Raw genomic sequence first — 26,780 nt, 5'->3', positions numbered from 1 at the left:
TTTTGCATTATATATAATATAACGTCATTAAGTTGCCTAGAACACATCTATGTGGGGGGGGGGGGGTAACATACATGCCTACCAATGACCTAAAATGACCTATTTTTAGCATATAAGCAATACCTACCTGCCTTATTTTTACTTTTCTCAATGTGATTGAATGTATCAATTCAACAACACAGCAGAAGCAAGCCAAACAACAATACTGAAACATGGCCATGCACTACTTTTTTATTTTAACAGAAAAAAAACCTGAAATTAGTGCTAAGGTTTTTATTTTCATTCCTTCAGTGCTTGGTTCATAGAATTCGTGAAAGTTTCTTGCAAAAAAAAAGTAAAGTTTTCAGTAAGTGGTTCTGAACAACTTTGTATGTACCCTTGTGCTCTAACAAATGTGTTGAGTGCATTTTCTTCCTCTTAAAATATTTAGTTCAGTGGAATGTTCCCAAAATTTGGAGGTACCCCCAGTGGAGGTGGAACAAAGTAAAGCGGTGTTTTTGATAACCTCTAAGGTTTCCCACATATGAAATGGATTATTGTATAAAAAAAAACATTTCATTGCAAAGTGGCAGATGTTTTGGAACAACCCATAAATAAAAGAGAAAAAGAGAAAAGGGGTCCTCTACATGTCTGAAAATCAGAATGTGAATATCTTGATGCACAACAATAGGTATAATTTTATATTGTACCTATATATGAATATATGATGAGTCTATTCATTTACTTTTTGGCAGACCTGCCCCAGAAACACTGACCAGGGTTGGCTGGGCAGATATCACTTGTTAAATCCAAGAATATGTGATATGTAACTGTAGCAGTAAAAAGTAATGATATTGTAAGTCCACGTAAAATAATATTTCTCTGCCTTATATACCAGTAGTGTGTTTTCTTTCCTTTTAAGGGTAGATTTTTTACAGTTATTACTATGCACCCTATAGAATCCAGTGTTTTATGTGCAGAAAACTGCCAGTAGCTACTGGGAAAAACAAAAGTCATCTTCCTTTTTTGGTTGCACAGTGATTTTTCATTTTCCCAGAAGATTTCATACCCAGTGGCTTAAAGCTGCATGGTGAAAGCAAGGTTTAGAACCAGTCTAAACACCAGGGGTGCCAGTGTTATATTATGAAACCAGAAGTTAAATTATAATAAGTCCTTCCATCTCCTACCTCTTATCCAGTTCAGGGTTGTGTGGTAGTTTATCCCAGCTGACGTGGGGCAAGAGGCAGGGTACGCTCTCGACAGGTTGGTTATCAGAGAGATAAGGAGAGACAACCATTCATGATCACGCCTTTGGCCAGTGTTAGAATCACCCAGAGAGAGCCCACACAGGCATTTCTAGGACCTGTAGATCAAGTGTAGGTGTGTGTGAGTGCATGTGTGTATACACAAGACAAACAAGACAGGGAAGCAATGATAGAGTCCTTGAATTATAATGCTACTCTAGATTATTTCAGTATAGAAAACAACAAAGTTACTTCAAGCTCTACTGTGGGCCAACTCCTGAGGAGATTATTGACAGAAAAATAGGTGTTTTCTATCTTGTAGTCAGTTTTCCTTTTACCATTTTAAGTTTCGTGGTTTTAGTTGATATTTTTTTTGTTTATTATCTGATTCCCACCAGCTGTGCCAGTTCCACCTCACTCTGTCATGGCAATTAGAGACACAGACACCTCTGTGCTGGTGCAGTGGCAAGAGCCCAAAGACAAAAACGGCATCCTGGGATATTATCTGTACTACAGTGAAGCTGGCAAACACAACTGGAAGACAGTTAACAACAAGCCCTTTGCTAAAAACAGGTATGTGGGTAAAATGTTAGTATGAATAAAATTAAGTTATAGTGACAGTCAAAATGATCTCATTTCATAGGCCATTTCCAGATAATTATAAGTGATATGCATGATAAATAAAGGTTATTATAGTTAACAAAAACTAATATTAAAACTCACAGTGGATATAAAAAGAAATTGAATTAAATTAAAATAAAACACAAACTTTTTAAGTGTAAACAGATGTTTCTTTAATTTAGCAGAAACACTGAAAATAACATCAATATTACTTTCAGATTTCTTTAGTCTTACTTTTAGCATTGGTCAAATTTGTTATGACAGCTTGTCTGGTGAGCCTTTGATGGGAATATTTATTGAGGCTTTAGACACCTAAGAGACTGCTTTCAAAAAGTTCTTTCTTTTCATTTTACATCTATAGTAATTGTTCTAAATCCTGCCTCTGGCCCACCTCACATGAATACTTAAAAAGACTAAAACTACACTGAAATTAGACTACAACTAAGTATGTTCAAACTGCAAAAGCTAACTGAAATCAGCAAATCAACTCTGGAAATGAACTGAATTAAAAACATAAAGTCAAAAAGAAATAGAAATGAATATCATAGAAAATGCACAACTGCAATATATGTGATTTGAACATAATCTCTCCTCAGGTTTACAGTCCATGGCCTCAAGACTCGGAAGGACTACGTGTTTAGAGTAAAGTGTGTGAGCCGAGCAGGAAACAGCAGCTATTCAGATGAGTCTCAACCCATCATGGTCAAATCAGCCATTCGTAAGCATGCCTGCCAGACAAAAACATAAAATACTAAATATTTTGTAAATATTTTGTAATTCTGTTATTGAGCATCTAACTCAGAGCACTCACACTATATTATAATGTTTAAATGGCAGTGAGTGCTGAGTATGTTCAGGGGTTTCTTTGGTATACAGTTGTGATATGCATATGCTAATCATAGGCATGAATGTCATAATAATTTGGAGATTTTAATGATTTCTTTTAACATCTGACATAATTCAACCTGGATATTTGACCACTCTTTTTGGCAGAATTGGTGGAGTTTAAATTGGTTGGCTTCTTGGTTTTTAAGTGGAGTTCACAAATTTTTAATAGGGTTGAGGCCAGGGCTTTGAGAAGGCCGTTAGTGAAGTGTAAAGTTAGCCTAAGGGCAGCTACACATTTCAGTTGATCTTCAAGGTGTTGATTTTAGAGCAGGGTTTTCTGTCTTAGTCAACATCCTCTCCATGGTGATGTAGACCTCCAGCAGTGCCAGCTCCTGTGGCTTGAGACTCGGTGGTTCCTGGGTTGTCTTGAACATCCCAATCAGTTTCCTGTCACCTGAAGGTGACCGTTTGAGTCTTCTTCCAAGCAAAGTGATGATTCATCCAAATGAGTTGTACTTATGTACAGTTGTTTTTACTGATAATCTTAGAATCTGTTGCAGTTGTTTACAAATGGCTCCTTCACAACTTGTTTAAATCTGCAATTCTGCTTAGATCTTCACTGAAATCCTCAGATTTCCCCATGGATCTGATCGGTCAATTGAATAAGTGCCGTCTAATAAATCATTTTCAATGTTAGAAAAGAGAAACTGCCAGCTGAAGTCAATCAAGATCAATAACGTGAAGTTAATCGGCCTTTGTATTGTCATTTAAAAAGACACTGTAGAACCTTCAGCACCACTTATTAAAAGATTTAAGTGAATGTATGTGTATTTTTCAGCCTCTATGTATAATTTTGACCATGTGTGGATTATAGAAAATCCAAAACAAATTCAAACTTCTGCCCTCAGTTATTAAAGTTCTACGCTGTGAAAACACTCCACTCTGGATTTCTTTGACCTGGTCAATCATTAAAACACCAAATTATCATGACATTCATGCCCATAATGTGTGTTTGTAAACTTCTCATCACAGTTAAATTTTTTTTTTTTTTTTGCTTTTTCTCAGCTTTCACTCAGTCTTGGTGGAATGGGTTTTTGTTTTTCACTGGTAGTTTTCATTTGCAGCCTCACGAGTCCTCCCCGTTAATGCATATGCACTGTAAAGCAGGACAATGAAAGGCTTCCAACATTCACCCTACATTTGTTATTTGGTGTCCTCCACATAGTTGCAGCATTTTAGGTAGTGCAAAATCATTTTTAGGAAATATTTAACAAAGAAGGCAGAGAAATCAAAGCTTGCATTAATATAGCACATCACTGTTCACTGCTCTTGTTATCATATCTAACGGAAATTGTGATCCTGTCACATAACAGTCTATATGTTTTGTCAAGTAAGCTCTACCAAATGACTAATCCGGTAGAGACTGACTATACATGAAAAGCCACTGACCCTTCTTGCAGTCTCAGATAATATGCTTTCTGCAGCCTGCAGTATAGTAGAGTTATGACTCATTTCGCTTGGCACTCACTGTCAGAATAATCTCACATCTATTCTGCTACTCTACCATTACCTGTGGGATAATAGCTTGAATCCAATTCTTTGTGAGGAATGCATTTTTGTCAAATAGAATATGAGGTGAATATTTATTTCGTTATCATTGGAGAAAGTCTAATGTAGGCCTAGAGTTGTGAGATTGAAAATTTGGACAGAAGCTGTTGTCGGCCAGAGAGTTATTGGCATTTTTTGGTCTATTTAGCAAGAAGGAGTGCCTGCTGAGACTTTCTCATCTATATGTATTTTTTTCCCCAATTCCTTCTGCTTGTCCAGATGTTCCTTCTGCTCCCTCTGCCATCGTCCTTCTGCTATGCACTGGGTCAGAGATGGTTTTGGGCTGGAGGGCTCCGTTCTCTGACGGGGGAAGCCCTGTACGTGGCTACTATCTGGACCAGAAGGAAAAGGGCATGGAAATATGGAGAGAGGTCAACGTCAAACCTGTCAAAGAGCGCCAGTTCAAGGTGGGTAATACTGAAAGTTTTGGACCATTTCTCTGAAATTTAAGTGCTGACTTAGGTGATGGTCTGGTTACAGTTACAGACACAGGCACAGTTTTGGGATTTCAGTGAAATGTCTGCTGTCAACCAGACTGGCACAGAAAGCAGAGCAGACTTTGCAATGCAGTTTTTAAAGAGACCATTTTTCTCCATTTAAAATGATAAGTTAACATTAGAAATTCTTTATTTAACCCATTTTGGGAAATTCCTATGTCACAAGAGAATATAGTATTATTATTATTATTATTATTATTATTATTATTATTAATAATAATAATAATAATAATAATAATAATTATTATTATTATTATTATTATTATTATTATTATTATTATTATTATTAATAATAATAATAATAATAGTGTAAAATATTTTTTAAAAGAATATATGGACTGGTTCTTGTATAGCGCTTTTCTACTCTACCAGAGCACTCACTAACCCATTCATCTCAACATTTTATTCCACACTTAGATGGATGCATCCGAGTGCAAGTTGGTGTTAGTATCTTGCTCAAGGATAGTTGGCATACAGCCTGAAGCAGCCAGGGATCAAACTAGCAACCTTCCAATGCATAGACGACCTGCGCTACCTGTTGAGCTACAGCTACCCTGACAAAGTAGCAATGTCAATACTTTTTGTAAATGAAAGGAAACATGATTACGTGCCAGACAGATATGTTGGATTGTAGTGTTATTGCATTTGCTTATCATCGTGGCAGCTAAGCTGAATCAGTCTGTTAGGTAAGGGGTGCGGCTGCTGCCTGTCCAGCAAGTGCTGTGGAGGGTGGTCAGCACTATCCATGATGGAGAGCAGTTTGTTCAGTGACCTCGTCACCACCACAGCCTTAAAAGTGTCCAGTTTACAGCCAGTCACAGAGTCGGTCTTCCTGATCAGTTTAGTCAGTCTGTTGTTGTCACCAGGTTTTACGATGCTTCTCTAGCAGACCACAGTTAAGCAGACTGCACTTTCCACAGCTGACTGATCTCCAATATTTTGCTGTACATGTTGAAGGATCTCAACTTCCTTGGGAAATAGAGCTCATCCCCTTTTTATAGTCAATTGCTGTGTACAGTTGTAATTTTTTTAAATTAGAAAAATGTCAAACTGTTTGGATGGATTGCTTTTAAAAATGTCAAGACATCGGCGTCCTCTTTAGCATGCGGCACGATTTAGCACCAAGATTGGTTCAACACTGATTCCAGTCTTGTCTGTGCTAATTAGCAGCTAAGACAGTAAGCCTAGAGCTTTAAGGTAGAATGCCAACATGGTAAAACGTGTACCTGCAAAACAGCAGGCTGGTATTGTTTTCATTGTTGTTATTATGATATATTCATACAGTCATCAAACATTGTACAGTTAGTATGGACAGCATAAACAATACAAAAGTGCTAGCGTTATGCAGTGTTTCCTTATGTCAGCAGAAAATAAGTTTGCATGTTTTCCACTTACTGACAGCAGCCGAAAAACAAAAAACATGCTGTTATACTTTGGATGAAAATAAAAAAAAAGAATAAGTGCACGGAGAGATTTCTAGTCACTTGCTAGTCCTTGAATTAAGGACTTTTATAATAATAACAATAATAAAAGTTATTTCTGGATTTTGCAGTTGCCTCTAAATAATGGCAATAACGGCCAAAGCTCCCTCATCCGCACTGGCTGTGTCACTAGGCAACAAGCAGTGTCCATGGAGACCCAGAGGAAAGTTAAATCTTTAACCTGTCTCAGAGAGATTACAGGTGCTCTGTAATTAGACATTGTGCAAATGTGTTATGTGTGAGTGGCTGTTTTTAGCTCCTGGGAAAAACAAAGACAAAGCCAATTAGAACGAAAATGACTGTGCCACCATAAATCAAGATTAGACCCGCGTGTTGCAAAGTGCAGACTTTTGAGGATTGGAGACCCCTTTTGCTGAAGAAGAAACCCTGTGATGAGAACATGCAGCGCCCCCTTTTGGACTAAACAAGCCTTTTCAACATTGCATCTTCAAGAAGCACAGAATCGGCGTGAGCCTTCATTTGAATCAAGTTGCTGGCTTCCTGGATGCAAATTAGAGTCATTAGAACATCGATTGTGCTGCAATTTTGAGCTCAGGGCTGCTTTTCTGTCTGGAGCTGTGCTCATGATTTTGGTTTGGAAGCTTCTTTGCTTTAGCTGTCACAAAGGACCATCAGGAGCCCATTTTAGAAGACAAAAACAGACTTTAACCTCCTGTTTTTCTCTCACTTAACTAAAACGAGTACACAGATTGCTCACTTAAGTAGAAGTATCAATCAAATACTGTGCAACTACTGTAACAAGTGAAAGTTCTTCATATAAAATCCTACTTACAGTACAGAAGTATTATCATATGCATATACTTACCAGTTAATAAAAGAAAAAAAATCACTTTTTTTCCAGAGCAGATGCTATTTTGAGTGACACATTAACACTGCTTTGTTAAGTCTGATGCATAAATATATATTAATTAATCTTTTGCTGTAGCTTGCTTGTTATAAAGTATAAATCAACTTATACTAACAGGGTTCTCTGTGAGCCTCAAATTGATATTTAAACATAACCATCAAAACTGTCTAGACTGCTTTTTAAGATAAAATGATAAAAATCTGAAACAGTTTTTTATTCTTTCTTTTTTAATGAAATATCTTTCCTAACCTGCAAAATAACAAAACAAAAAAAAACTTCAGATGAATACAGTGGAATAGAAAATATGATATTTTACACCTAAAATGTAGAGAAGCTGCAAAAGAAAAAATATGGATACATTCAAGTCTAGGTGAAGTACAGGTCATGTTTTCAGCCTTTCATCATCCAACCTTGCAGATGCTTTGCTGATAAAACTCTCTATAAAAAAAGGTGTCCCGCTGGAGGATGGAAAATAGTTCTTTAACAATCACATGCATCCTGTTTGCCATCTAGTGGATGAAATTTGCAGTCATTACTTGGGATGGGCTTTATCTCAGTCTAATACCATGATTGTTGCTCCACCTGAGTGTGGTTAGAGCGGGATCGTTAGTTAATAAAGGAACTTGCAGACTGTTGCAGGCTGGATTGTCCAGAGAGCATTCTGGCCATGAGCACAGGGCCCATGCACCATCGTGCACAGGGGTCTGTAGCTTGATGATCCGAGCATGGCAGCAGGTGTCGGGTGGCGTATTTTAGATACAGTGAAGAAAGCTCTCCGTGGTTGTGTCAATTAGTTGCTGGTGGAGAGCTGAAAGTAGAAGCAGAGGTTCACAAGTGTTCACAGCGCCGATAAGGGCCTTAAAGTCTAAGTGGCTGTGAATAGAAAGATCAATGAGGCGATCAATAAGGCTGATTCGCCTGTCTTTCCAAAGCAGAAGTGTCTGGGGACAGGCTGCAGAAAAATGCTGTGGCAGCATCTCCAGAGAAAATATGTCGTAAAATGCCTTCCTGAGTCAAGAGGCTTTAACTGTTCAATGAGGGAGCTTTTTGTCCCTGCTTGATGGGACATCGTATCCATGTTTTCAAGTACTTGGTTTTGATTTATATGAATAAAAGCTTGAATCACTGTTTGTGCCAGATAAATAACACTACACTGATGTTCTTAGAAACAGTATTAAAATAATTTAGAAAATCAATTTAAGGAAAACAAAAACAAATACAGCCTAATGGCAATACTCAAGTAATATGGCAATAATAAATTATGTATTTACCAGTTTCATGACCAGGGAACAGCTTTGCTTTAACAATTGGGAAGATCTGAGTAATATTACAACTCAGTATTACAATAAGGTGCCATAAACTAATAGCAATATTTAATACCGGGGGGGGGATTTAATCACTCTTTTACCCCAAGACACAGGTACATTATGAAGTGTACTGTAAATGTTTCTGCAGGTTTGCAACCTGACAAGCGGACATTTCTACCAATTCCGTGTGTTTGCTGCCAACGTGGTCGGCATCGGGAAACCGTCTGAACCCAGTGAAGCTTTCCTATGTGAGAAGTGGACGATGCCAGAGCCAGGTGAAATTAAATTTCCGTTATGCATGCTTTACTTTTAAAGTGCTTAAATGTTTAAATCATCAATTCTGCACTTTGTTTTGCTTGTCGCTGGTTTATTTATGTGAGCAACCCTTTCACGCATGAATTAGCCCATTGAACAATACACCCCTAACTTAATTAAAGACCCTAAACACTTCTTCCATCACAACACATATAGTTAGTGACCCTTTTTCATATAATACCATTTATATTGGGATACAATGCAAACGTTGACCATAAATTATTTTTGAAGTGGAAATTAACTGTAACCATGTCATGTTTTTTCAGCAGTCTGTAAACATGTTGATTTTATCTCTGAAGTCAGGCATCTCAACATGGGAGTCAATGGGGACTGAGTCACTTTTGAATCCATTAGTGGAACTGCAGCTATTAGAAGCTTTTTGGACCTGTCTTTGTTATGAACAAAATGTATTCTTTATTTATTTTAAAGAGGATCCAGCTTACTGAAATAAAAGCTCTGTTTATATGAAAATGTTAACAAAAGCTTTTGATCAGTGCTCAAATCTATGTTCACTTTCCACAATGTAATTTGCATGTTGCACTGTAACTGTAAGAACTTAAATATTAAAAGTTGTTTGTTACATTTATACACAAATCTGTTTTATCCCCTGAGCTATGTGCCTCCATCAGTACCCTCCTGGCATTCGGTTTCCTCTGTTTGTTGACCCTGGCTCCTGTGACCATCTGAGACCATCCATCAACTTGAGGGCCCATTTATATAAATCAGTGGAAGTGTGTGTGTGGTCACCACACATACATACATATTTTGGTTTCAGAATAAAATGTGCTTATTTGCTTATTGTGCCATTAAAGCGCAGGTCAGTGGTCAAGTGAAAACACAGTATCTACAAAAACAGCCTGTGGTTAGATTCATTATGTGTTTATCATCTGTGGCTTGTGCTCAAATATTGCTATGGATGGTTGTTGGTATCCCAAAGCAAGACACTGAAAACACTACAGAAAAAGTAGGAAAAAGTCACTGAAGCAATAAATGACTAATGATGGAAATAATGTAGTATCTATCTTTTTGTTAAATGAAATCAGTTAAAGTTTTAGCTTTATGTTTTGACTCATTCTTAATGGAGTAACAATAAATAATAATTTTGTTGTTTTCTTACTTTTGATTGACGTTGGACTGATGTGTCACCCACAGGCCTATTTAAAGCTGATGGTAGACTCTACCATCAGCTTTGCATGATTCAAAATAACACTTATCTTGTACTTGATGCTGCCTCTCAGTTTATCCTCCATCTGAAACAGGCCAACTCAGCTTCCTTTCAGTCTTGTGATTGGCTGCCCCTTCCAAATAAATGCTTGGACATTTAACAGCTGTGGTACGTGCAGGCCTGAAATGATTATTCTCAATGCAATAAAACAATTCCAAGAGTAGAAAATGTTTTTAGAGCAATCTGAAGCCTGTTGGCTACACTTAATGCAGGAGAGATGCATTTTCAGCGCTGAGCGGTGTCTCCAGGCATTCCCTTTAGGTTACCTAGAGTCCAGAGTCGAGGCTCAGTAGATATCCCAGCCACTCTGACTCTGCTCATATCAGCTTTGTGTGCCATTAATATTGAAAATGGAAAAAGGCGCTCTCAAATGTGCCACTTTTAAAGCGCAGCTCGTTAATCTTGGCAAATGGGCTTTCCTCTGTGCCATTAATGATTTAAAAGTGACCCAAAATCATTAAGCAAATTAGTTACCACATTCTGGGATGAAGTCAGTCGGGGTAGATTAAGGAAAGTCATTGTACTCATTTTGACTTTATTGTTATTTATAGTTTGCTCTGTAATGACTTTCCACTGTGACAAAGACAAGCTGTTTTTGTGTCTGTGCACTTTTACCGAACTTTTCTGGCCTCACATTGTTGCCCTGTGTTCAAAGTCCATGATCTGTTCTCCTCTTTCTCAGGCTGCCCCTACGACCTGGAGATCAGGGAGGTGAGAAACGGCTCCCTGGTGCTCTTATGGGCTGCTCCACTGTATGAAGGACGAAGCCCCGTCACTGGCTATTTGCTCAAAATCAGCCAGGGTGACCAATCAGAGAACTGGACTGCTCTGAGTGAAAAAACTATTTCTGACACGCATTACAAGGTGAGCGAAGTATAAGCATGTTCAAAATTTAATCAGGTGACAGGGCAAGCGATGACGGTGTGGTTTAGCCTATGACTGGATTGTTATCAGTGTAAAAATGATCTCTGACCTCCATACCAGAATTTCATTACTTTGTGAGTCTGGGGGTAAAAATGTTTAAATGATTGTGATGAATTATGACAGTGACTGTTAAATATTTGATGTGTTTCTAATGACATCCAGGTGTCGGGACTTCAGGTGGGTGAGACCTATCGTTTCCGTGTGTCGGCTATCAATGAGGCTGGCGTGGGTCATGCCTCTCTGCCGTCTGAGCCGGTGATAGCTCAGACACAACCAGGTAAGCTTCTAGACAAACTATACAAATTAAAATTCCTATGTGTATGTAATAATAGGAAAACTGCACACTTGTTTGTTGTTTTTGATGAGTTTTTAAAAAGGAACAAAAGATCTTAGCAAAGATCTCAAATTCGTCTGTCAGATATGAAGGAGGAGACAGGAGATGGTTAACCCAGCTTAGCATTAACACAGGAAACAGGAACAGCTTTAGCTCTATACAACAAAGCAAACAAGTGGATTTCCTAAAAATAAATCAATAAAAATACATTTTATTTTCATTTTATATCCAGCAAAACATGCAGTACTTTACACAGAGTTCCTTGTAATTTGTTTAAGTAGACTTGAGCTGTAGCTCTAAGGCTTTGTGGAAGGACAGTATATGACAATTATGTCCTTAAAAAATTAGAAAAGTCCAGCAAAGACCTGACACGGCCGGAGAGATGGATCCACCCTTTCATTTGATCCTTAAACCGTTTCAGAAATTACTCAATGAAAGAGTGGCTGTCAGAACTCATTTTTAAAGTCAGAAAACAGGGAGAAAAGACGGAGAAGTGCCAAGAGCTTGTTCAATTTGATTCACATCACGCCTGATTTTGATCCACTAAAATTATAGATTTTGATGGATTTTAGTGGTAAGCTACTCTCAGCTGCTCTCTTATGCTCATGGGGTTGCCACAGCAAGTAGCTAAACATATTTTATTTGACAGATTTTTATGCCAGATGTCCTTCCTTATGGAACCCCCAAGGGGTGTATGTCTCGTCCCAAATTCCAACTGTGATTTTTCATTTGTTAGGCTAATGTGTAAATCACTGCACTTTGGAACCACCATGGAGTGTCTGATTGGCAATAGCTTAATTTTTTCAGCATGACAATGATCCCGAACAGAATGCCAATGCTGTGAAAGCACACCTGGACAGGAAAACACACAGTGGAACACAGTCATGGATCAGCCCTCCCACAGCCCCGACCTGGACATTATTGAAGCAGTGTGGGATCATCAAAAGGCAGCCAACATCCAAAAAAGAGCTTTGAAAGTCACTATAGAAGTATTCCTGAAGTCCACTTAAAGAAAGCACACTAAAGCTTGCTTAAAAGAGAATAAACATTGATTTTTCAGGCTCCCTGAAATTGCACAAACTTTTGCCTTATCTAATGTGTTTCCATTTATATTCACACATTTCAATACATTCATGCCCTTATTTCTCATTTTCCTTGCAAAATATAAATGAGGAATGGACCAAGACTTTTGGATAGTGTTGTACACCCAAGCAGTGAAAAATATGCACTATCCAGCATATGCACTATGTTCAATTTGGTGCCACTAAATGGACTATTACTTATATAGTCGTATGCTGCTACAACACCAGAAGCACTGTAGAATAAAGTGAAATACACGACCCCTTCTAAGCAGGCTTCTCTTTCTCAGGCACCAAAAACATTGAGATTGGTGTGGATGATGATGGCTTCATATTTTTGGGATACGAAGCTGCTGAGATGAACGATGAGAGCAAATTCCTCTGGAGCAAAAATTACACAGACCCAATTGGTGCTGGGAGAGTGAGAGCAGAAACCAAGACGAATAGGTAGGTTTTTCATGTGCAATGTGGAGCAATCATTATTTTTTCTCTGAAAATGTCTAACAGCATTTATGAACGGGAAAGTGTGTTTGAAGTTAAAAAAGGTAAAAAAGACTCGGTGCATTTCAGTTTCATATTCAAAGAACCACTTGATACAACCGAGGTATAAAAAAGAGCATCGCTGTACACACAACACCACGAGGCTTGAACCAGATAGGCTTCAAGTAGGAGAAGACCACACCAGGTGCCACTCGTGAGAATAGGAAACTGAGGTCAGGACTCAAACAGGCTCAACATTGGAAGACAGAAGATTATGAAACAGTGTTGGTCTGATGAGGCTGGATTACTGCTGCGATATACAGATGGTGGGTCAGAATTTGGCATGAACAGCATTAGCCCGCCCATCTTCTGATAGCTGCTTCCAGTAGGACATCACGCCATGTCACAAAGCTCAAATCATCTCATTCACCAGAGCTCAGTTCAATAGCGCATGTTTGAGATGTGGTGGAAAAGACAGCTTCAGCATCTCTGTACATGCATCCGTTTGTTTTTCATTGTCTGTCAGGTCAGTCCTCACCTTCACAGACCCCTCTGAGGAGGACCTGGGTCTCTACACAGTGAACATGAGCGACAACCCCCAGCAGTCGTCCAGCTACGATTTCACAGCTGAAGGTAAAGTGGTAAACTTGCGAGCACCCCATGCCCCTTTCTAAATGTAACACTCATCAGAATGAAAAATGTTCAGTTGTCTCTTGCGTTATTGAAGAAGCTGACGGCAGCAGGAATATACAGAGCCTTTAATTTTAAGCTTTATCAAGCTTTTCTCGCAAGCGAGTAATTATTCTGCTCACAGCCGCTTCCACAAGGTCACTCGCCCAGCAAAGCAGATGGTCTCAATCGATCTTGATCTTCAACTACTGCACTATTCACTAGTACTTTGACAATACAACTGCATTATGTAACCAGTGTTCAGATCAAACTATAATTAACCTTGAGTTTCTGTTGGACTTTTTTTTTCCAGATCTTGAACGGCTCAAAGAACTCAGTTGGCAAGTCAGAAATCCGCGTACGTACTGCTAAGACATTATAATATATGAGGAAGAGCTCACATTGTGCTATCAGCTTATTTTAATCACTGGAATTAGTGTTATTAGTATTTATTCATGACATATTGATCACTTAATCTGCCTTTAATTTATCTTTGGCAGTGATTGCACTGAAGTCGGCCTGGCAGGTGGAGGTTTCTGAGAAAGGCAGTGTACGGCTTTGGCTTCAAACTGAGAGTCTGAGTAATGCAGCTGAGCTCCGTCTAATCTTCAATGACCGGGAAATCTCCAGCACGCCGGTAAGAGCCACTGATCTGGTTATCCTGTGTCCTTGCCAATTTGAGAGTTGAGGAGTTCACAAACCCTGAGAAATACTACCATTGCTGACCTTTAAATGGTTAAGCGTTGTTAATGTAAGAATCTGCCAATGGGCCACTTTTTAAGCTGCTGAAGGTTACTCTATTAGTGTTGAACTGCAGTTTATATCACCTGTGCCAGGTTAGTTTTGGGCCAGCCCACATCAATATCTGAGGAATTCGGTTTGACAATCTGCCGAAATGAGTGAGTAGAGGTCACTTGTGATCTCGTTTGTCTAGGAAACATCTTATTTGAGTGAAGTGACTTGGAAATATTTGCATGAAAGCCATAATAGGAGGTCATCACATTAAAATAAGGTGATTCATCCTTTACGAAAGATATCGGTATCCCATAATCCAACACAGCAGACCCAGATTAGAAATGAAGTCTAGTCTAAGTACAGTTGGATTCTCTGCACATTCAAGACTCTTCTGTGAAGTCCTTAAATTTTTTTTGCATCTTTGTTGATACACCTCATGACATTTTCAATCAGGATCAAGACGTGATTGGGAAAAGGAAGGAGGTTTTTGGACAGTTTGAATAAAAGCTCAGTGTTGTCATGAGATTTTTGAATGATTTGGTTCCATATTTCTGGGCGTGTAAAACAAACTACCAGATATGAAATGCTGAAACATGTCACTAATTACACAGTAATTTGGTCATGGTTTAAATTAAGGGTTATCTGTGATGATCTGTGATGCTGTACAGACATGCTTGTTCACACTTTCAAATTCTTCAAGTGGCCACAAACCAGATTTACAGCTTTCCGTTTCTGCTACGTAATATAGAATACATTTGAATCCCCAGGTAGTGACATCAAAGCTTGCTGAAAATTCCCCCCTTTCATGCTCACGACGTGGGAAATTTGCAGATGTCATGAAACCCTACCGGGCGAAAATAATCAGGTGTAGGTGCAAGCATCTGTGTTTATGACAAGTCAGTGTGAATTCAAAACAGCAATTACTGTTTAAACGAACATCCTGAGATGCAGGATGGTGAGGCTATCAACAAAGATGAAGAGCAGGTGTGCGCGGCTACAGACAGGCCTGGAAGTCTAGGAGAAAAATCAGCTCAGGTGAATGTGGGGGAAAGAGCCAACATCTGGGCAAGGCACATGAAACAAATTTGGACAATGTTCTTCAGGAAAATATAATTTAGGATAGTAAATCTGTAGTTAAAACAATAACATAAACTAATGTTACCTTCTAGTGCAAGAAGAAATAGCTCTTTGAAATTTTGAAATCTGGTATATTAAGAAAAATGTTCCTTTTTCCTTCCTATGACACAACTAGTTGAAATATATTACACTCACCCGACAATTGATTAGACTCACCTGTCCATTAATGCAAATATCTAATCAGCCAATCACATGGCAGCAATATACTGGCTTTAGGCCTGTAGACATGGTCAAGAAAACCTGCAGAAGTTCAAACTGAGCATCAGACTGATGAAGAAAGGTGATTTAAAACCCTTGTGTTGTTCTCAGGTCGAAAATGACCCCAGGTGTATGGCAAACAAGCGTATGGGAATCCCGAGGACATTAAGTGACTTAGAATGTGGCCATGATTGTTGGTGCCAGGCAGGCTGATTTAAGTATTTCAGAAACTGCTGATTTACTGAAAGTTTTCTGTGCAACCATCTCTAAGGTTTGCAGAGAATAGTCCAAAAAAGAGAAAATATCAGTGAGTGCCTATTCTCTGGACTAAATACTTGTCGATAGCAGAGGTCAGAGGAGAATGGCCACACTGCTTTGAGCTGATAGGTTGGCAACAGTAGCTAAAACAACCACTTGGTACACCACAGCCTACCTAAGAACACTTGTTGGCCATGTCCTTCCCTTATTACAGCAGTATCCTCTTATGGCTCTTTTCAGCAGTTCTCTCTTTATCTCAAGCTGTTTCTTAAACATGATCATGACTTCTCTGTACTTAAATGACCTCCCCAGTCACCAGAGCTCAAGCCAATAGAGCACCTTTGGAATGTGATGGAATGGGAGATTTACATCATGGATGTGTCGCCAACAAATCTGCAGCAACTGCATTATATGGACCAAAAGCTCTGAGAAATGTCTACAAAATATTGTTGAGTTTATGCTATGAAGAATCAAGGTAGTTCTGAAGGTGAAAAGGAGCCCAACCACGCACTGGCAAGGTCCAGTTAATAAAGTGCACAGATAGTGTATATCCACACACATCCATTTTTTAACTATTTATCCATCCAGGGTCATGGAGACTTGGACCTTATGTCACATAAGGGTCAGGGTTTAAAAAGAAAGAAAGAAAATTTCTGTCTCAGTAACTATTTGCAACAAAAACAAGGAAGCAAAAAAGCTATTTCAAAAAGATCCTTACCCTATTATTGATAAACTAATGTAATGTTACTGTAATGTAATGTAATGAGAGACCAAATATGGAAAATGTAAAAGTGCAATTCAAAGTCAGACCGCCTAAAATAAAGAAACATTATAATCATAAAGGAACATAAACTGAATGTGAACAAACTTATATGTGTTGTGACACTGAGCACAGAATAATCAGTGCTGCCATTGTAGTTATTGAACCGTGCATTGATGTGTGCACAGAGAGAAAAACAAATACAAGGCAGCATATTTATTGCGGTTTCACAACTCTGTCAGCTACATTTTCTTTGCCCTGGTTTGTTTGCCGCTGCTTTATATTCAGCAGCTTCCATTTATCGCTTGTATTTCATTTTCATTTATTCCATTATTTCCCAATATCAGAGTTCCATCTGAACAGCACTGATTACACATTATTTCTAAATGATCACAGCTGAGGTTTGTGAATTCAAAAGCCATTTAGCTGATTAGGGCCCTTAGGCTTGCCATACATCACAAATCACATCCACCACTGAGGCCTATCAACATGCAAGGCATACACTTATCTTGATGAGCATAAAAGCCGTGAAAATGAGCTCAAAGGCTGTTTTCTCTGTGTCACTGTTTGTTTGCGTGTTTGCATGTGTTATAGAAAAAAAGAAGTGTTTCATCTTCAGTGTGCACATGGCATTTCAGATGCTTTTATGTGACTGTTTCATGATGTATTCTCTCTGTACGAGGAGCCATCTATAGGGAAGTTGCAAGCAGCACGTTCACCTGCCATCTGGGATCATCTGAGCTGATGGGTGTGCTGTATGTGTGGCAACATTTGTTTGCTTTTCTGCAGCACCGCAAGATCAACTTTGACAAGGCCAAAGGTTTGGTGGAGATACTGTTTGATCAGCTCTCTCAAGAGGATGAGGGCTCGTACACGGCACAGCTGAGAGACGGCCGCGCCAAGAACCAGTTCACTTTGGTCTTTGTGGATAAAAGTAAGTCATTCTCTCATATTAAGTGAGTAGTGCTAAATCTGAGGACCGATAAACAAGGAAGAGCTGCACAGAAAAGCAGGCATGTCACAAAAGGTACTTAATGAATAAATAAACACGCTACTGCAAAAAACCCAAAATGCAGCCTTAACTAAAATACATCTCCCTCCCTTAATAATTTAGAAACACAGAAACACACATAAAAGGGTGAAAACCATTCAACAATAATACAAAAATAATGATGCAAACATCTCAGATAACTTATATTATTTGCAATGCAAAAATAAAAAGCTCAAAAAAGCTAATGGGAACTGTTGATTCCAGATTTTCTCTTCACTCTTACACCACACCCCCACTTAGTGAGTTTTACCCTCATGCGCAGGTCATCGAGAAGTGGAAGAAAATGGAAAACTTGTTGAACATGTTGGTTGTGGAGAGAAATTGACGTGCTATGATCTGAAAAGGTGGTGATGCAAAAGAGCATTTAAAAAAAATGTCTGCTGATATTGTTTCGTGCAGCTTTAGGTGATTTATTTAATAGTGCTTAGATGTAAAAATTGGATTTTATTTGCTGATGTGTGCCATGTGTGTCTATATTGATAAAGGATATATAAACACAGATATTATATTCCTTACAGCAGAGGTCCCCAATCTTTTTTGCGCCACGGACCGGCCTTTAAGGTGTCGCGGATAAATACAACAAAATAAAACTAGTACCGGTACCGAAAAAAAGAAGATTTATTCCTAACACACGTGAAAAGACCCAGGAAATCCAAGTTAACGATAAAAACAATAACAAACTAACGCTGAAAACCGATAAAAACCCTGAAAACCATACATTTCACACCTGAGCCTCAACTCTCGCGGCCCGGTACCGGTCCGAGGCCCGGGGGTTGGGGACCGCTGCCTTATAGTATAAATACAACTTCAACAGGTTGAAATCACTTCTCATCTGATTAAGTGTCATTTCGATCTTGTTTGGGTTCATTCTTGCACTCAGTCTGACGCTGTCTGTGTCTCTGTCAGAGTTTCGTGAGACGCTGGCCTTGGCTGATGCAATCCGACATGACAACAAGAGGAAGACTGGTAAGAAATCTTCCACACATCAAAAACAACTAATGCAATCAGAGCCGACAGTCAAGGACCATCACGACAGCCAGTGGCACAGATATTCTATGATGATTGTTTGCCCTAATGCTGAGAAATGTCTTTGTGAACTGATCTTATTCATTCAGTGATGCCTTGTTGCTTTAAAAGACTTTTTTTTATCTCATTCCAAGGTGAAAGCTAATAGTTGCAACAGGCGTTCATAATCGCTGTATTGATGAAACATATTAAAATTAGAGAGTTGCATAGAGAGAGACATGAAGCTTCCTGTGCCGCTGAATTCTCTGTTTTCATCACCTGAGCTCTGAGACCTGATACGAGAGGTTCTGCTCTAAAACTCTTTTGTGTGTAGAGGCCAATGTCCCAGTGTCTGTTTGTGTAAACAGAATATCTCAAATCAAATCCACTATTCAAAGTCCACGTGAGACCCAAAGTCCACAGAACTCGTTCTGTCTATTACAAGCAGAATACTAAGCTATAAAAGAAAAACCAGCTGGGGAAATCTTTCCTGCAGTATGTTTCCTGATTAAATCATACCATAATTCATATTTCAGACACCTACCACTGTGCGTGTACTGAACATACTGTTATGAATGATGTGTTTTGAATTAATTAAATGATCAGTATGGATGGATAATCATTTATTTTGTTTTCCAAGGTCCTTATTTCCAGGAATTCTTGTCCTGGAGTGTAAATGAGGATTGTGAATTAATTTTGAAGTGCAAGGTACTTTTATATTTTTACATATTATATGTCCGAATACTGACATATCTCATTTATACTAACCACCAGAAAATAGTGCTACTATAACCATTTTAGTAGTATTATGCTAACTCTGTTATCACTTATTGACTAATGTTTGTCACATCAACAATTTTAAGTCTGAGCTGTTCCAAGCCTTCTCGTCTTTTTCTTTCTGTCATTCCACTTTAATCTGTCCAAAGAGGCCTGTTTCATCAGTTAGCTGATGAATGGTTTTCACCTCGTAGTGATTAATAAGCACAATGTGGACAAAAGTACTGGGATACACAGGAGTTGCTAGGCCATGGAAACACATGCAATGAAGCTCCTAATACAGAGTTTTATGCTGATGTTGATGCCAGAAGAGGTTTGAAACTCAGTTGTTGGGTCAGTAGGACACCACGTGCTTTAATAGTTAGTTTCTTTGGTTCCTTTAAGCTTCCATGTTACAATAATACCACTTACAGCTGATTGTGTTATATGGAAGAAAAGTGAGGTCTTTTCTTCCACAAAGGTAAAATATATGGCTAGGTCCCTATATTATATTTTCATGTGGTTCAAAGATGTGGCTCAATACTTTTGTCCATAAATTGCAAATGTATTAGATCATCACCCGATATAAGTTTTATGCCACAGCTGCACCAAAGCATTTTCCTGTAGATCTCCATCTACCAGTCTGTGGAAGCTCTCAAACTAAAATGATATTTTTAATGCTATAATATAATTCTTGTTGTTATTCATGAATTTTCAGAATTACTGGTTTTAGAAAAAGGAACATTTCAACCTCTGCAGTCCCTGAAAGTTTATCCAATTTCTTACATTAAAACTGAAATTATTTAGGCACATAATTATCTTCCTATAACTCTAACTTGAATGGATTTTGGCAGTCTAGAGTGACTGAAAAGAAATGTGACAGTATAATAACATATGAGCCTCCTTGTAACCCAAAGCTAAAATACTAACATAACCCAAACAAGATGAAAGGACCCACAATTTTTGCACCAGCTTTTGAGAACACTTTGTGCTGTTTTTACAGGTGTTGTTTATCTCTCTTGACGCAGGTGACAAATGCAAAAAAGGAAACATCTCTCAAGTGGTTTAAGGATGGTTTGGAGGTGACTCAGGTTGCGTATGATCCATCAACAGGGGTCAGCGTGCTTACTATCCCACAGGTATGCATAATGATTGTGTCCTGTTCTATTTTCAGATAAGGCAAGTATGAATCATCACACTGTAGCTGATGTAGAGAGCGAAAGGAGATAAACAGAGTGACAGCTGACATTTATAGGATTAAGTCTACATGAGTCTTAACCTTGAGATGAATCAAGATTCACCTTGAAGTGAGCCTTGCCCTGGAAATGCCTCTTAATCAAATATTTGGTTCTCACAGATATCACATACTAAATGGTGAATGTTCTGAATATGTTTAACTTTTACACAGTAGATGATTTTTCCCCCCCCTCAGGTTACAAAGAAAGAGGCAGGCTCGTACAGAGCTGTGGTGTCAGACGGGAGAGGAGAAGATGTGAGCACCTTGGACTTGCTGGATGAAGGTGATACTTGATTTTCTAGCCAAACAAATATTACTGCTTTTTGTGTTATTTGATTTATCATGGAAATTAGTCATTTAAAATAAAATATAAAAATCTATTTGAATATGGATGATTGTTTTTTTTAATTTGCAGAGTATGACAAGCTTCTCCAGCACCTGAGTAAACAGTGCGGTAAGTGACACGTATTCAGAAGAACAATCTTGGTGAAATGTGCCAATGGCTTGTTTTCTACATCAGGTGAGCTGTGTCGGGATGGGGATAATACACCTGAAAGCCATGTTGATTAGCTGTTCCGTGCCCAGAATATTACTGTGCCGAGCACCCCAGATAACAAACACTTTGTTTTGAATTGCTAAAATATATCCAAAATGTGCTATTATTTTAATCGAGAGTCCCACCCCCATATAGCGATATCAGCCAGCTCACTGAAGATTCAGAGCACCGGTGAAGGCTTCAAGCTCTACTGCTCACTTAAATACTACATAAGCTTCCTGAAGACCAGCTGGTACTTCAAGTGAGTTCACAAAGAGAACACTTCTCTGATCTAACATCCAATACCTGCTTCAGACATATAACTATTTTAAATAGTTATATGTCTATTTTAAATTAAATTATATATATATATATATATATATATATATATATATATATATATATATATATATTTAATTTAATTAAAAAATATATATATATATATATATATATATAACTTAATTTAATAAAAAAAAAATATATATATATATATATAATTTAATTTAAAATAGACATATATATATATATATATATATATAAATTACTTCATTATACATATATATATATATATATATATATATATATATATATATATATATATATATGTATAATGAAGTAATTTTAATCTAAAATAAGATGAATCTTCTTCCTAAATCCCAGAATTTGATACTTTCTCTATACATCTCTATATATATATATATGTCTATTTTAAATTAAATTATATATATATATATTTTTTTTTTAATTAAATTAAATTATATATATATATATATAATTTAATTTAATTTAATTAAAAAAATATATATATATATATAATTTAATTTAAAATAGACATATATATATATATATATATATATATATATACATATATATATATAATTTAATTTAATTAAAAAAAAATATATATATATATATAATTTAATTTAAAATAGACATATATATATAGAGAGATGTATAGAGAAAGTATCAAATTCTGGGATTTAGGAAGAAGATTCATCTTATTTTAGATTAAAATTACTTCATTATACACACATATATATATATATATATATATATATATATATATATATATATATATATAATTTAATTTAATTAAAAAAAATATATATATATATAATTTAATTTCAAATAGACATATATATATATAGAGATGTATAGAGAAAGTATCAAATTCTGGGATTTAGGAAGAAGATTCATCTTATTTTAGATTAAAATTACTTCATTATACACACATATATATATATATATATATATATATATATATATATATATATATATATATATATATATATATATATATATATATATATATATATATATATGTATGTATGTATGTATATATATATATATGTATAATGAAGTAATTTTAATCTAAAATAAGATGAATCTTCTTCCTAAATCCCAGAATTTGATACTTTCTCTATACATCTCTATATATATCTATCCTGTACATCAATAGCAAAGCAGTAAAAGGAAACAAGTTGCTCTATTAACCTCTGTTTATGCCATAAATACATTTTCAATGTAATGGATTGTAATAGTTGTACGTTGTAATGGAGAACTGTGATATTAGTACCGCTGTCCGAGTACTTCATCTACCACTGCGTGATAATTTACCTCAACACTTGTTTTTATGGGAAAGTCTGAGGCTGCTTCCCTTACATGAACAGGCTGTAAAACGTCTAATAAAGTTCAACAGCTACATGTTAAAGACCTAAAAATAAAAGAGCCTTGATGTCTTTGATGTGTACATGCAAATCTGCACACTAAAATATCCTATTCATCCTCCTCATATGCTTTACAAAGAACATAGCCTGGAAACAGCCTTCAAATTCTTAAACTGCTAGCACCCCCTGCTGGATCATTCAATGATAACAGCAAATGATAATATTTTAAAGGCTCCTTAACGCCATTCCATTTTTCATTAGTCTCTTTGCACTAATCAGTGCTAAAAATGCTTTAGCTGTGATGTAAAGGAAATCATTTCTCACTGGCTGCCACACTGATCTAACATAACTGTATTATATAGTAACTTTAATATACGGCAGTACATAACTGTGTACATGCTCTTCTCCATGCTTAGAGAGAAGAGGATTGACGAGGAAGCCAGAACAAAGCCTGGCAGCAGCATGCAGAAGGTTTGGATTGAAATCTTCAACCCAACAGAGAGCGATAAAGGAAAATACACATTGGAGATGTTTGATGGCAAAGAGACACACAAACGGTTTCTTGACCTGTCGGGAAAAGGTGAGTGCAAATGTCATTTTAGTTTAAAGGTTTTAGATTGTGAGATCGTTTTTTCCCCAGATTTTTTATTGTGATTATTTTTCAAACATCCAACAGCTTTTGATGACGCTCTGTTGGAGCACCAGAGGTTAAAGTAAGTGCTACACCCAATGCACTGGATGAGATATCTAGGCTTTTACTGACACTGACAGAACAGTTTTCCAAAAGACAGAGGTTTTACTTGAAAACAGATTATCGTTTCGTGACACTGTGCAGTTCATTTTGATCTAACCCTTTGTTTTCATCCCTCAGGCAGCTGGCCATTGCAGAGAAAAGTGAGTGATAGGTTATGTGTTAATCCCAGGACATTTCTTTCCATGGCAAAGATTAAAAGATTCTATATCATATGCCAGCAGAGAGTTATTTTTGCCTTTTTGTTTCAGATCAGGCTAAAGTGACAAAAGGCCTTCCTGATGTGGTAGCCATTATGGAGGGCAAGGTACAATAACTGTTTAAATCTTGCATATGTGCTTCTCTCTGTGACCTGCCATTTCATATCTTGTTTGCTCCTTCTCTTCAGTCTCTGTGTCTGACGTGCTACATTGATGGCGAACCAGCCCCAGAGATTTTCTGGCTTCGTAACGATAGGGAGATATTCAGCCAGGATCACTTTACAATCACTAAGGCGCCCAAGTGCAGCAGCATCACTATAAACAATGTCAACATGGAAGATTCTGGAAAGTACAGCATCTTTGTACGCAACAAGTACGGCTCTGAAACGGTTGACGTGACCGTGAGTGTTTACAAGCATGGGGAGAAACCTCCAGCTAATGCAGTGGAGTTGAGTTAGGACTCCAAACTGAGTCAAAAATCGATATTTCTGCAGGGAGTGAGGGTTTACCAAGATCTGCGCACATGTTACTTTTGAGAATTTCCTGCAAACAAACCACAGTATCCTCTACACCAGGATTTGCTTCTACTTTATTTGATGTGTCTAGTATTTTGCTTAATGAAACTCTTTTTGGCTGATTATCTTATAAAATACCACTATAGTAGCCAGTGTTCTGCAGTAAACAATGGTAGCATTTTCTGTAAGCAATTAGATACATATAGATATGATATGTAATTGACATTACGGAGCTAGTTTGCTGGCTTTTACTTGCTCCACTAGCACTGAATTTGGACTGCATTTTGTCATTTATCTGCTTTTGGTCATGCTGACAGTTTCAACAAGTCTCGCTTTAAGTGCTTTTGAAAAACCCTAAACTCTGATCTTAGTTTCCGTTGAAGCAGATTTGTATTTTGTGTGTGTGTGTGTGTGTGTGTGTGTGTGTGTGTGTGTGTGTGTGTGTGTGTGTGTAGTGAATAAAGGGATTTACAGCAATTTTTCTCTAGTGGATTACTTCTAAAATAGATTTTGCAATGAATGATTTCTTTTCCACTCTGGAAGCAAACAGTCCGCAGTGTCATTAACCTTTCTACTTTACCTCAGAGTGGTAGATTTACATTAGCAGGCTGGAGACGTGAATGAGGTTCAGTTAAGGTCTGCATATTAGTCATGTTTATGAAATGCTTTCATTTAGCATTTTCTTCTTTTCATCCTTAAACTCCTCTACAATTTGATATCCTTCTGATAAAAGGTTCGATTCTTTGTTTGTGTGCTCTTTTGCTGATTCAGATCCTTTGTCATAAATTGCAAGTGGAGCCTCAAAGAAGAATAGCTGTTCCTTTATAATACTAATGAGGATCAAAATAGTCAAGCTGTGAAATAGGCTGGCATGCATTTTACTGCTAAGTCCATGTGTGATCTGCACATCTTTCACACCAGTGAAGCTCTTAAACGCTAAATTTACTGAATTTACTAAATTTACCAATATGAATTGACCTTTGGTGAACGCTGTGTCGCCACATAGGTATAAATGAACTCCAGGTTATTCAAACATGTGATTACTTCAGAGGACATTGTTACTCATTAGACATAGCACTGGGAGCCCTATACCGTCAAGTATAAGAAGGTGGGGCATACGCTAGCAATCTCCACATTGTGTTGAGCTTCACACAGCTGCCTCAGCCTCCCGCCACCTCAGTGAAGGAGAAGCCAGACCTAAACAACATGGACTTCAGTGGAACGTGGCAGGTCTATGCTCAGGAGAACTATGAGGAGTTCCTCAGGGCCATGGGTGAGAAAAAAGCTGGGCGGTAAAGAAAAAAATCGATTATTTTCAGTAGCTGAAGTTGTAGGTTATTGTGCATAAATTAACAATATACATGTGTTCTGCTTAACAGAGCTCCCAGAAGATGTCATCAAAGTGGCCAAGGACGTCAAGCCAATCACTGAGATCAAGCAGAGTGGCAATGACTTTGTCATCACCTCCAAGACTCCCGGAAAGTCCGTGACTAACTCGTTTACCATCGGCAAGGAGGCTGATATCACCACCATGGACGGCAAGAAGATCAAGGTTACTCATTTTTATTTAACTTCTTTTTTTATATGAAATATTATCTTGAATGCTAATTTACTTCAGGATGATGCAACTTTTGAGAGACTAAAAAAATGCTGCATTCTCTTTATTCGTGAATCATACTCATATTTAGTAAACTGCCCCATTTTGTATTATGGCAACAGTACCACTGTTAAATTGGTCACTTATTGCTGCATCTGCTGCTTCTGTTTGACTAAAGTTCGGCCATCTGTGTCTAAGAATACTCCTCTTCCTACTGGAAAAGTAAAGTAAAATAAAATGACATGTTAGTGGGCCTGAAGATGTGAAGGGTTTAAATTCATTTTCTTGTCTGTTTTGAGGGTTTCTTTATGTGTATTGTCTCTTCCACTTCTCTGCAGTGCATTGTCAATATTGAGGGCGGCAAACTGGTCTGCAAAACTGACAGGCTCCGCCACGTCCAAGAGCTCAAAGGAGGAGAGATAATTGAGGTAAAGTCCACCTTACCAGAATTCAGACAGTAGCAGCATCAAAAACCAAACAAACTATTTGCTGGATTATAATCTTAATATTGTCAGTAATTTAAAAGTGTTTTCTTTTCTTTATCCAATTTCAGACTTTGACCATTGGGTCGACAACTCTCATCAGAAAGAGCAAACGGATATAAACTTGGCAGCGAAGAAAGCAGTGTCTATTTAAATAAAAGTGTTGATTAAAAAGAGCAGCGTGTGTCATATTTCTGTCCCCTTATATTTGCAATGGTCTTAATAAGGTCATTGCTTTGTGAGGCCTTTTTTCTGTGTCTAACGTGTTTTATAAAATATTAACTAGGTAAACAAAAGATATCCATGCAAAGAAGCATTTGATAAAAGTTGTGTTTGCCATGTCGGCTATATTGAGAAATGTGCTTGTGGCTTGACGTCCACACCATCCTCTAGTGGACTAGCAGGTCTAATGCACGCTATGCCGTGATACTGGTTTG

At 37.5% G+C, this 26,780-nt stretch overlaps 2 protein-coding genes across 3 annotated transcripts in view; both read left to right on the top strand.

The window, feature by feature from the left end:
* myom3 (myomesin 3) overlaps positions 1–24,741 on the top strand; it is a 71,928-nt gene extending 47,187 nt beyond the window's left edge. For both annotated transcript variants that reach the window (XM_080308058.1, XM_080308057.1), the window contains 22 exons: positions 1,622–1,796; positions 2,441–2,562; positions 4,500–4,687; positions 8,582–8,708; positions 10,656–10,837; positions 11,060–11,174; positions 12,601–12,757; positions 13,317–13,423; positions 13,773–13,817; positions 13,960–14,096; positions 17,337–17,481; positions 18,505–18,564; positions 19,244–19,311; positions 20,388–20,498; positions 20,792–20,879; positions 21,012–21,050; positions 21,288–21,393; positions 23,215–23,378; positions 23,475–23,511; positions 23,670–23,692; positions 23,801–23,856; positions 23,938–24,741. In XM_080308058.1, the coding sequence (XP_080164184.1) occupies positions 1,622–1,796; positions 2,441–2,562; positions 4,500–4,687; positions 8,582–8,708; positions 10,656–10,837; positions 11,060–11,174; positions 12,601–12,757; positions 13,317–13,423; positions 13,773–13,817; positions 13,960–14,096; positions 17,337–17,481; positions 18,505–18,564; positions 19,244–19,311; positions 20,388–20,498; positions 20,792–20,879; positions 21,012–21,050; positions 21,288–21,393; positions 23,215–23,378; positions 23,475–23,511; positions 23,670–23,692; positions 23,801–23,856; positions 23,938–24,207 (2,522 nt within the window). In that variant the 3' untranslated portion in view covers positions 24,208–24,741. The remainder of the gene's footprint in view (positions 1–1,621; positions 1,797–2,440; positions 2,563–4,499; positions 4,688–8,581; positions 8,709–10,655; positions 10,838–11,059; positions 11,175–12,600; positions 12,758–13,316; positions 13,424–13,772; positions 13,818–13,959; positions 14,097–17,336; positions 17,482–18,504; positions 18,565–19,243; positions 19,312–20,387; positions 20,499–20,791; positions 20,880–21,011; positions 21,051–21,287; positions 21,394–23,214; positions 23,379–23,474; positions 23,512–23,669; positions 23,693–23,800; positions 23,857–23,937) is intronic.
* A 564-nt stretch (positions 24,742–25,305) lies between these two features.
* fabp10a (fatty acid binding protein 10a, liver basic) lies at positions 25,306–26,519 on the top strand. Its single transcript, XM_026183602.2, has 4 exons — positions 25,306–25,537; positions 25,644–25,816; positions 26,200–26,289; positions 26,415–26,519. The coding sequence occupies exons 1-4, from the start codon at positions 25,471–25,473 to the stop codon at positions 26,463–26,465; spliced, it is 381 nt and encodes a 126-aa protein (XP_026039387.2). The 5' UTR covers positions 25,306–25,470; the 3' UTR covers positions 26,466–26,519.
* Positions 26,520–26,780: the final 261 nt, after the last annotated feature.

This window comes from Astatotilapia calliptera, chromosome 11, assembly GCF_964374335.1.
Source record: "Astatotilapia calliptera chromosome 11, fAstCal68.1, whole genome shotgun sequence".
Lineage (NCBI taxonomy): Eukaryota > Metazoa > Chordata > Actinopteri > Cichliformes > Cichlidae > Astatotilapia > Astatotilapia calliptera.
The sequence above is the reverse complement of the archived record's forward strand: the minus strand, read 5'-3'. Positions and strand labels throughout refer to the sequence as shown.